The sequence below is a fragment of the Rattus norvegicus genome, chromosome 8 (genome assembly GCF_036323735.1).
Source record: "Rattus norvegicus strain BN/NHsdMcwi chromosome 8, GRCr8, whole genome shotgun sequence".
Lineage (NCBI taxonomy): Eukaryota > Metazoa > Chordata > Mammalia > Rodentia > Muridae > Rattus > Rattus norvegicus.
This window is the reverse complement of record NC_086026.1, coordinates 27,047,612-27,059,675: the sequence shown is the minus strand read 5'-3', so window position 1 is coordinate 27,059,675 and position 12,064 is coordinate 27,047,612. Positions and strand designations below refer to the sequence as shown.

General features: G+C 38.6%; 1 protein-coding gene across 1 annotated transcript; it reads right to left on the bottom strand.

Annotated features, from left to right (window-relative positions):
• Positions 1–1,497: 1,497 nt before the first annotated feature.
• Positions 1,498–2,463, bottom strand: Or7h8 (olfactory receptor family 7 subfamily H member 8). Its single transcript, XM_002729873.6, has one exon. The coding sequence runs from the start codon at positions 2,461–2,463 to the stop codon at positions 1,498–1,500; it is 966 nt and encodes a 321-aa protein (XP_002729919.3).
• Positions 2,464–12,064: the final 9,601 nt, after the last annotated feature.

Genomic DNA, 12,064 nt, shown 5'->3' with positions numbered 1-12,064 from the left:
TCTACTATCATTGTGTAAGGTGCAATGTGTGCTTTGAGCTTTAGTAAGGTTTCTTTTATGAATGTAGGTCTCCTTGCCTTTGGAGCATAGATATTTAGGATTGAGAGTTCATCTTGGTGGATTTTTCCTTTGATGAATATGAATTGTCCTTCCTTACCTTTTTTAATGACTCTTGGTTGAAAGTCAACTTTATTTGATATTAGAATGACAACTCCATTTTCATACCCTCCCTAGCATCTGTCGTCACCTGAGATTTTGATCTCAGCCATTCTGACTGGTGTGAGGCAGAATCTCAGGATTGTTTTGATTTGCATTTCTCTGATGACAAAGGATGCTGAACATTTCTTTAGGTGCCATTAGATATTCCTCAGTTGAGAATTCTTTGTTTAGATCCATACCCCATTTTTAATTGGGATATTTGTTTTTCTGGAGTCTAACTTCTTGAGTTCTTTGTATATTTTGGATATTACTCCTCTATTGGGTTTATGATTAATAAAGATATCCCCCCTCAAAAAAAAAAGAATGGCAACTCCAGCTTGTTTCTTTGGGCCATTTGCTTGGAAAGTTGTTTTCCAGCCATTTATGGTGATATAGTGTCTGTCTTTGTCTCTGATGTGTGTTTCCTGCATGCAGCAAGTGCTGGGTCCTCTTTACATATCCATTCTGTTAGTCTATGTCTTTTTATTGGGGAATTGAGTCCATTGATTTTTAGAGATATTAAAGAATAGCGATTGTTGCTTCATGCTTTTTTCATTGTTAGAGGTAGAATTATGTTTGTTTGCCTCTTTTTTGGTTTCATTGCAAGGAAATTATATTCTTGCTTTCTGCACGGTGTAGTTTCTTTCCTTGTGTTGTATATAAGAAACTTTATTCCTGAGGGCAGCATTAGAAATCAAACTAATTGCTTCTCAATTTCTCTCTTTTTAATAAAATCACACTGTTTATAATATTTTAACATAGAAGTCAGGAGGACAAAAGTATTCACATCATAGAAGACCGCTTCAGTCAGTGTGTAGCAGCAACATAAAAATTTCTCTCCAGTACAAAATTTCACGTCTGAAATCCCAGTGGTGATTTCTGAGTGGTGAGTACAGACTTTCTTTGTAAGGTCCAGCCTGTCCATAAAGTAATGTCTAATAACAACATGCATTCTAGTACATGAATAATTAATGCAGAATTTCTAGCCATATGTATTGTTTACCTATATTTGGACTTATGTTCTAAAAATGAACTAATTCATAATTTTTTAAAAACAATTCATGAGTTGACATTGAATGGTTGTACAGACCTAAAGAAACGTAAACATTAAACTGATGTGAAAAATATGCCATTTAAAAGAGAGGAGGAGGATAGAATTGAGGATAATGGATGAGGTATCATATAAATTTCAGCTAAAAGTATTCTCAGTATAATTTTTATCAAAAACAAAAGAACAAACTAGGTAAAGTTATGTATGACTAAAGGACAAAATATTTTTAGCTTACAATTTTACTTTTGTCATCTCAGAATACTGAAGCAAGTGAACTTATCACCTAAAAAAAGTATTGTCCTAAGTGCTTGTAAAGCCTTCTTAATGTCTTTGTTTCTCAAGCTGTAGATGAAAGGGTTCAACATGGGTGTGACCACTGTATACATTACTGAGGCCACCATGCCCTTCTCAGAAGAGGAAGATGCATCAGAACTAAGGTACACCCCAAGGCCTGTCCCATAGAATAAAGAAACCACTGATAGGTGAGACCCACAGGTAGAAAATGCTTTATATTTTCCATCTGTTGATGGGATTCTCAAAATAGAGGAAACAATTTTAAAGTAGGAATAAATGATCCCTGAGAAAGGAACAAAGCCAAGGGCACATATCAGTATGTAAAGAATGATATAATTGATTAGTGTGTTTGAACAGGCTATAGTGAGGACTGTGGCATGTTCACAATAAAAGTGTTTAATTATCTGATTGGTACAGAAGGACAGCCGTAGCATCAACAGACTCTGGATCAAAGAGTATGAGAAACTAATAAACCATGATACAAGAACCAACAAGCCACTTAGATGAGGATTCATAATGACTGGATAGTGTAGGGGGTGACAGATGGCCACAAATCGGTCATAGGCCATCACAGAGAGGAGGAATATGTCCACGCCTGCGAAGACCATGAAAAAATACATCTGGGTGATGCATTCTGCATAGGTGATGGACTTGCTCTGTGTTTGGATGTTCACTAACATCTTAGGGATTGTTGTTGTGATGAAACAAATGTCAGAAAAGGACAGATTAGATAGGAAGAAGTACATGGGAGTATGCAGGTGAGAGTCAATGCTGACGACCAGAATGATGAGCAGATTTCCAAGCACAGTGACCACAAACATGAGCAGAAACAGTCCGAATAGCATGGGTTGATGCTCTGGATCTTGGGAAAGCCCCAGAAGTAAAAATTCTAAAGTACTTGTTTGGTTTCCTGGTTTCATGCTGTTGACAAATAAGCTAGACACCTATGGGAGAGAAAGATTGGGAAATATACACCACAGTCTCTAAGATGACTGTCCTTTTATGTATTGAGATAAATATACATAACAGTTTCATTAGTATAAAAATTAGGATTTCTGCATTTTCTCATTCATTGAAAAGACTGTCTCATAATATTAACCCTTCCTTTGTGAGACTTGTCTTTTCCTCTTATCTCTACTTTGAATTACTAACTCTATAAATTTTAAAGCATATGAAGCCCAGAGAATCTCTGGAAGTATTTAGAGCAAAGCAGTCAGTTTCTAAAAGTGCAGCACACCCTTTCTTTATGATGGATGCATTCTGATTCCCACTCTCACATCTCAACATTTTTCAGTGGTCACACTAAATTCTGATCGTTCAGAAAGGTTTGTGTTTGTGAACATGATCATATGTTCTCTGTATATTCCTCTTGAAATCCCATTCTTCTCTTCCACACCTTTATCTTTTTAATTTCTGCCTGCCTATTTTGTGTGTGTGAAACATTTCCTGGCTCTCTGGATGGTTCCCATTCCAATCAAGCCTCAATACCAGGTGATTATCTGACAAAGAGGAAGGTTTTGACACCATTTTTGATAGCTGAATTAAAGACGCAATGAACATATGAAGAAATAACTTTCTACTTCTGTAGCATTGGTACTACAGCCTGAGCACCTGTCCAAAAATCTTTACCAACTCTAGCTCCAAAGAAAACCACTATGTGAGACAAGATAAGTAAGATAAGAGAAAGGTATAGAAAAACCCCACTTAGTTCATTCAATCAATTCTAGTTCATTCATTTCTTAGTATATATACCTATATGTCTCAACAGTTTATCCTATTTTCCCTTCAATTAATATTTTATGTAATCTTACAATGTATCCTTCCCTACAGAAACCTCAACAATATTGTTTTCCTGAGCCATCAACACATGGTTCATGGTTCTAAATATCCTGCAATTAAAACCAAGGCAATTGGGAGAATAAATGCAGACATTGAATGTTAAAAGACATTTACAAAGAATTGATGGTGGTGGCTGTAATTAGAATCCAAGAAAATTACTTTTAAACTTTTATCTTTTAAAATACTCAATGCTCATCTTCCTCATCCATTCACTTGCATATAAAATAATCAAACACCCTCCATCACTGACTAAAAACCCCTCTTACTAAATAGGATTAAGGTAAGATGTTATTCAGTCAGAAGCATGTTTTTATTTCCTGGATAATCAAATATTGCTTCTTTAAGACAAATTTTAAGATCAAAATAATGAACACATCTAGTGATAAATGTAACATACACGGCAAAGAAAGAAAGAATGACCCTTAAATCTTAAAGATAAAGTAGAGGGTCTGGATGCTACAGGCTTTCTTTGGAGGTATTCAGAGGTCACATGGACTGGGGTTATTGCTCTGTGTTTGAATGCTTTCACAGTGTCTGCAAGATTTTTGATTTCATCCAAGAACCATAAAGAAGTGTTGTTCACTGCAGTGTTAGCCTATCTCATGAATTACTACCTACAGTAAAAGCAACAACCAAACTATTATTTAAAAGAATTTTGACAATAGAAATTACACTGTCCTAAGTATCTCAGTATAAGAAACAATCTACTTGCTTTATTCCTAGTGTCTGGTATTGCTGGGTCTATCTGTTGAGTTATATCAGTAAGTGCCAAAGACCTGATTTAGGCTCTTATCAGTTCTTGAAAGTTTTGTGGAAGCTCTTCTTCAAGAAAGTTTCCTTGTGAAGGTCAGTGCTTGATATTGTGAAAATAAAGATTCAGTTTTGTTTTTGCACTCAAATTTCCATCTCCCAGAAGTAGAGATGGCTAGCAGTTTTAATACTGAATAATTGAACACTATTTTCTGAATGGGTTCAGAGTGCATCTTTGAATGCAATATGGGTTTGTCAAAGTCAGGGATGTAGCTCCTGAATATGGGTTTCTTACAAAAGAGATACCTACTTGGTTGTATGAGAATAATGATTTTTCATAGGGAAAATTAAAGACCCAGATGCAAGAATCAACTATGGAAGCAAGTGTTAGTAGCAAAAGTGTTTAAGTGCACAGAGGTAAAAGGAATGGTGAAGAATGACAAGCCACAAATAGTCCAGAACAACTCCCAAAATACATAGAGATATACACAGAGAGGTAGTGATGGATAGATGATATATACAGACTGCACAGGAACAATCAATTTATAAGTTATGATTTTCCTTGTGGGTTGGAGTCAACAATATATTTAGAACAGAGAAAACTAAGGACAGAGACACAACAATTTGGAATCTTCACATCATTATACTTGAAAGGGCAAACTCAAGCTTCCTGTAACAGAAGATAAGAAATAAGTGCTGGGATCAGTAGAAAAATTATGCCAATGTCTTGCTAACAGAGTCTTCTTGAGGATAAGACCTACTCAAGTGAAAAAAATATTTTAGCCAATGATTCTCTAAAGTTTCCAAATCTAAATGATATAAGGTAGAGAGGACCCAGTAGAAGACCAGTCCTTGATGCCCATTTTAATTCTTTCAGCTACATTAATTTAAATTTAAGTAGACACAGACATAAATTCATCTGCATTTACACAGATGATTCTCAGTAAACAGACAGGAAATATTTGTTAGAACAAAATGTCTGATCACTTGTTTCTTAGCACAGTTCTTGACTTCACCTTATTCCTGAACCTCATGTGTTTTGGCATGTATGCAAAGACGCTGATCCATTGTCTATCCTGTACAAATATTTAGTGCACACAATAGAGGATAATACTTGAAGGTATTTGTGAGTTCTGATTATTTGAGAAATGATTAATAAAAAGCTTGTCCACCACCTTTACTATTATGGGAGACACCATGACCAAAGCCATGGACAGCCACTCTACTCCAGTTGTTATGAGTCCTGAGATTTTCCCAAATGGGGGAAAACTCAACTGAATAGCTGCTTAATTTGTGGTGGGGCATTGCACGCATCTACCTCCCATTAAATAAAATAATTATGTAAAATATCTGAGTCTCTTAATCTCTTCTCATCTTCATGCTTAAAGGAGAGATAGGAATATGCTGTCTATAGATAAATTCAGATTTTAGAAACCAATTTCTTTGATAAAAACAAGAAGACTCTTCTTGGAGAGAAATTCTAGTAAGTGCAACATACAAAAGGAAGCAAGGAATAGCAAGGGAGGCTGGTTTATCATGAGAATCCTGAGATAGTTCCAAGCAAGTGAGTTTGAAAATTCACAAATGCTTGTTGAAGTCTGAGAGAGCTCTGGCTTTCTTGGCTGAGATAATAAGATCTCTTAGAACTAGAAGAGAACAACTTTACTGTAAATTATGTCACCAGGCTCTATCGTGTACAACTTATATTGATACTAAGTCACTAAACTCTTCTGTCTAGGGAAATCTTCAGATATAAGAACCCCGGTTGAAGGAATCAGAGAAAGGACTGAAAAAGCTTGAAGAGGCTCAAGACCCCATATGACAACAATGCCAACCAACCAGAGCTTCCAGGGACTAAGCCACTACCCAAAGACTATACATGGACTGACCCTGGGCTCCAACCTCATAGGTAGCAATGAATAACCTAGTAAGAGCACCAGTGGAAGGGGAAGTCCTTGGTCTTGCCAAGACTGAACCCCCAGTGAACGTGATTGTTGGGGGGAGGGCAGTAATGGGGGAGGATGGGGAGTGGAACACCCATATAGAAGGGGAGGGGTAAGGTTAGGGGGATGTTGGTCTGGAAACCGGGAAGGGGAATAACAATCGAAATGTAAATAAGAAACACCCAAGTTAATGAAGATGGAGAAAAAAAAAGAATGTAATGGTGTACCTGTAAAAAACTACATATTAGCTCCTCTGTAATGTACCCTCAATTATACATATTCAAAGTAAAGGTCACTATGAAAATTCAACTTGAAGCAAATATGCTAGTGACTTTACTTTTTCAGATATTACTCATAAGAGTAGCCTCTGCAGGACATTGCAGGGGTTTCCCTTTCCTATGCTGAAGAAAGAGATAATACTCTTCCTATCAACTACTTTATTCTCCATTTCCTTCAACATCTGTTGGACTATATAAGGGTGATCTTATATACTCACCGTGGGCCATCTCTTTTGAATCTTACTTGCTCAGGGCACATTGGTTGTGAAAGATAGGAGGTCTGTCCAAAAGAAAAAGGTGAAAGAACCAAACATGGAGAAAAGAACCTGGATGATTTGTTTCTGGGAAAGGCATTAGTATGTTCTGTCTTGGTAACTATAAGTGTTATAGTTGTGCCCTGGGATTTGTATCCCTCTGAAGCTTATTATACAAATTGATCAATGGTATGTTCATTCCCTGCTCCTCAAGGGCAGAGACTACACAAGAAGAAGACTCTAACATCTCAATTTCTTATCCCTGAGAGAAAATCAGTAGATATGCCTATGATTACTCTCTCGTGTGTTTCTTCTCTGAGTAAGAGTCACTGAAAATTTTCAAGATCATCTACTGGTGATACATGTTAAAACTTTCCTAATTGTACTTTCTTACTGAGGATGAGTAGTAAGGAGTCTCAGAATTCAGTAGGTTTCAAATTCTCAGAAATTAGATTCATGTTGACTTCTTTGCTTGTATGTGAAGGAGTAGTATATTGGTTCATACAGAAAACTTATTTATTTATATTTTTGTAGATTTTTTGAGCATTCTTCTCACTGACTTCTAGAGTGGCTGCACTATTTTGCGTTCCCATCAGCAGCGAATATGGACTCTCCTTTTCCCACAACCTCACCAGCACTGTTGTTTTGTTGATCTTAGCCATTCTGACTGGCCTGAGAAAGAATCTAACAGTTTTTTAATTTGCCATTTCCTAGTTGCTAAGGATTTTCCATTTTTTTTGGTGGCATTTCTTAGCCATTTTGATTTCTTCTCTGAGAACTCTTTGTTTATACTATTATAAATTTTTAGTGGGGTTGTCCCCTTAACTTTTTTTTAGTTCTTTGTATATTCTGGATATTAATCCTCTGTCAGGTGTATATCTGGCAAAGTTTGGTCCTATTCTGAGGGATTTTTAAAACTATATTATTTTTATTCCAGTCATTTCTTCCCCGTTCTGGTCCCCGCAACCACAGTTTCTTACCCCATTCCTCCTCCTCTTTGCCTCCCAGAGGTTGCTTCTTCCCAAGGCCTCCCCATTCCCTGGGACCTCAAGTCTCTTGTTGATTAAGGCTATCTCCCATTGAGGCCAGTCTATGCAGACCTCTGCTACATATGTGCCAGGTACCTTAGGCCGTGATTGGTATCCCTGTGAGCTTCCTAGAGTCTGGATTAGCTGAGACTGTTGGTCTTTCTATGGTGATGCTCTCCCTCTAAGCTTCTTTAATCCTCCCTAAATCAACCACAGGTTTCCCTGACTTGGATGTAAGTATCTACTTCTGTTTCAGTCAGCAGCCGGAAGGGCCTCTCAGAGGACAGCCATGCCTGGCTCCTATCTGTAAGCACACCATAGCATAGTGGTGTCAGTCCTTGGTGTCTCCCATTGAGATGGACTGGTCACTGGAGCACCTTTCCTTCAGTTGCTGATCTATTTTTGTCCCTGCAGTTCTTTTAGAAAGGAACAATTTTGGGTCAGAAATTTTGACTGTGGGTTAGTAACCCTGTCAATCTACTGGAGGTCGACTTTTCAAGTTCCCTTTCCCCTAATGTTGGGCATTTTGGCTAAGGTCATTCCTAATGAATCCTGAGGGTGTCTCACCTCCTGGGTCTCTGGTACTTTTTAGAGGGTCCTCCCATTCCCCAATTCCAAGGCTACTTATTTCCATTAATTCCCTTTGCCCCTTGTTCCTTGCCCCGATACCCAGTCCTGTTCCCTCTTTCCTCTCTACCTTCCTATCTTACCAGGTCCCTCCCTCCCTCTACCTCCCTTGATTATTTTCTTCCCCTGTCTAGGTGAGATTGAAGCATCTTTACTTGGGTCTTACTTGTTAAACTTTTTGTGGTCTGTGGCTTGTATCATGGGTATTCTGTATTTTTGGGCTAATATCCACTTAATAGTAAGAGTTATACCAAGATATTTTATATTATTTGTGGCTATTGTGAAGGGTGTTGTTTCCCTAATTTCTTTCTCAGCCTGTTTATCATTTGTATAAAGGAAGACAACTGATTAGTTTCAGTTAATTTCATATCCTGCCACTTTTCTGAAGTTGTTTGTCAGGCTTAGTAGTTCTCTGGTAGAATTTTAGAGGTTGTTTATGTATACTATCTTATCATCTGCAAATAGTGATACTTTGACTCCTTTCCCACACTTTTTTATCCAATTTGTATTCTTTTGATCTCCCTTTGCTATCTAATTGCTTTAGCTAGAATTTGAGTACTATATTGAATAAACAGGAAGAGAATGGGCAGCCTTGTCCTGGATTTTAGTGGGATTGCTTCTAGTTTCTCTCCTTGATGTTGGCTGTTGGCTTGCTATATATTGATTTTATTGTTTTATTATGCCTAGGTATATGCAATGAATTCCTGATCTCTCTAAGACTTTTAACATGAAGTCTAAAAAATATGTCTAGAAAATCATCCATTTCATCTAGATTTTCAAGGTTTGTATGGTATTGGCTTTTGTAGTAGCTTTTGGTGCTTTTTCTTTTCTTTTCTTTTTTTGTATTTCCTCAGTTTTCTGTTATGTCTCCATTTTCATCTTTGATTTTGTTATACTGTCTCTGTGCCCTTTAGTTAGTTTGGCTAAGGATTTGTCTCTCTTGTTGATTTTGTCAAAGAACCAGATCTTGGTTTTATTGAATCTTTGTATCATTCTCTTTGTCCCTAATTGGTTGATTTTAGTCCCGAGTCATACTCTTTTCTGTCATCTTCTCTTCTTGGGTTTGCTTTTTTCTGTTCTAAAGCTTTCAGTTATGCTATTAAGTTGCTAGTACATGATATCTCCAATTTCTTGAAGGCAGATAGAGCTCTGTGACTGAGGTCAGAGCCTGTCTCTTTGGAGGCAGGCTATGCCTCCTGTATCCTTGGTTACTGCGGACCTCCTGGGAGACAGAAATGCTACTGGGTATGGGAGGATATCTGGCCAATGGATCTGACCTGCGTAGAGAAGCCTACTGAAAGGAAGTGGAGCTCAGGAGGGCAGGTAAGTCCTGTTATCAACTAGGCTCTGTGGGTGTCCCAGCTGTGTGTTTGTTTACTCTGGACCCTCTGGGACCTCCTGCACACAAGTTGTAGGGTGTGGGCAAGTGTGGGGCCGTTGATCTGCCCCTGGTCAGAACGGAAAGTTTTAATACTTCATTCCTCTCCCATTTTTTCCACACCATTTTTAGTTGCTGGGGGTTCCAGCCTCAACATGAGCTGGGGGTCACCAAGGACTAGGGATACCTGGTAGGCAAATAAGAAAACAGACAATTGAGGTACAATTCTGACAGGCTGTTCTTGCAGTGAGAGCTACTGAACTCGGGAGTCAGAGTGCTCTCGAGACTTGACTCAACCACAGTATTTAATTGAAATCATACAAGGAAGTTGGGTTACAACATTCATAGGGGGTGTGGGTAAATGCTTCTTTATTTTCCTGTGCTAACATTTTCTTGTGATTCAGAGGAGTCCAGATTTAGGAAAGAAAAGAAGAAACTATAAAATCTCGAACATAAAAGTTTAGTAGCAAGCACTTTTTTTTTTATATCTCCTGATCACCTGTCTCTGTGAGGTCTCATGAGGGAAGCAGTATTGAGGTTATAAAGTCAGTATCTTTCAGACATGTGTAAGACAGTATGGTTTCATAAAAGGGCAAACATGAGGTCATACTGCTAACCCTGCAGTCCTTGTAAATCTTCTTGGGCCCAGACTGTACACCATCGAGATTTTTTCTTTCTGTTTTTTCCTTTTTTCTTCATTTCTTTTTTCCCCATCTTTATTAAATTGGGTATTTCTAATGTACATTTCAAATGTTATTTCCTTCCCAGTTTCCATGCCAACATCCTCCTAACCTCTCCCTCTCCCATTTTTATATGGGTGTTCCCCTTCCAATCCTCCCCCTATTACCACTCTTCCCACAAGAGTCTGGTTCACTGGGAGTCCAGCCTTGGCAGGACCAGGGCTTTCCCTTCCACTGGGGCCCTTACTAGGCTATTTATTGCTACCTATGCAGTTGGAGCCCAGGGTCAGTCCATGTATAGTCTTTGGGTAAGTAGCTTAGTCCCTGGAAGCTCTGGTTGGTTGGCATATGGGGTCTCGAGCCCCTTCAGCTCTTTCAGTCCTTTCTCTGATTCCTTCAACGAGGGTCCCAACATCTGAATGGGTGTTCCTTCAGTCTCTGTTCTAAACTTTGCCTCCCTATCCAATCCTAAGGGTATTCTTGTACCCATTTTAAAGAAGGAGTGAAGCATTTGCATTTTGGTCATCCCTCTTGAGTTTCATGTGTTCTGTGCATCTAGGGTAAGTCGAGCATTTGGGCTAATATTCACTTATCAATGAGTGCATACCATGAGTGTTTTTCTGTGATTGGATTACCTCACTCAGGATGATATTTTCCAGTTCCATCCATGAAACTCAAGAAGGATGACCAAAATGTGAATGCTTCACTCCTTCTTTAAAAGGGGAAAAAGAATACCCTTGACAGGGAATAGGGAGGCAAACTTTAGAAAACCCTTCAGAGCCTGCCACACATGTGGCCTATACATATACAGCCACCAAACTAGATAAGATGGATGAAGCAAAGAAGTGCAGGCCGACAGGAACCGGATGTAGATCTCTTCTGAGAGACACAGCCAGATTACGGCAAATACATAAGCAAAAGCCATCATTAAACCATTGAACTGAGAACGGGACCCCCGTTGAAGGAATTAGAGAAGGGACTGAAAGAGCTTGAAGGCACTTGAGACCCCATATGAACAACCCTAACCAACCAGAGCTTCCAGGGACTAAGCCACTACCCAAAAACTATACATTGTTGTGGCTACCACTGGGAGGTGACATAGATAGCAATCCTCTAAATATCCTTTTCCTGTCAGTGTTGTGTGATATGTGGTGGCAGACTAGCCCCTGTGTGTCTACAGCCCACTCATGCTGGATGGATGATGGCAGGCAGATCTCTGGGCATTTTTTCCTGCTATCATCCATCCAGCATGAGGGGGCAGATCTCTGGGCATAGTGATCTGAGGGTCTCAACTTCTTTGTATTTTTAAAGGTGTGTGTGTGTGTGTGTGTGTGTGTGTGTGTGTCTACATACTCATGTGCACACATACAAGTGCCCAGCATTTGATTTATTTTAGAGAAATTTCCATGTGCTGCTTAGTAAAATGTATATTCTTTGGTGTTTGGAATATTTTGTAGATATCGGTTCATGTTAGGTCCTTTTGATGTCATCTAATTCTGACATTCCTGTTTATTTTTGTGTGTTTCACAAAGAACAACTGACGAAAGAGAGTCACATTAGGATATAATGTAGCCTTAAAGGGGTGAGGAGGAATAGCCTTGGTGGATTGAATCCTGAGTAGCCTTGCAGAAGTGATTTCATTGTTACACAAAAGGCACTTTAGCAAGTCAATTTACACATACCAAAATTTTTATTTGATCTATAAGTTGTCTGAATGAACCATTAATTAAGCAGGTCTCAGCCA

What these genes read in the sequence shown, in the direction of transcription:
- Or7h8 (XM_002729873.6), bottom strand. Translation starts at nt 2,463, where the DNA reads ATGAAACCAGGAAACCAAACAAGTACTTTAGAATTTTTACTTCTGGGG.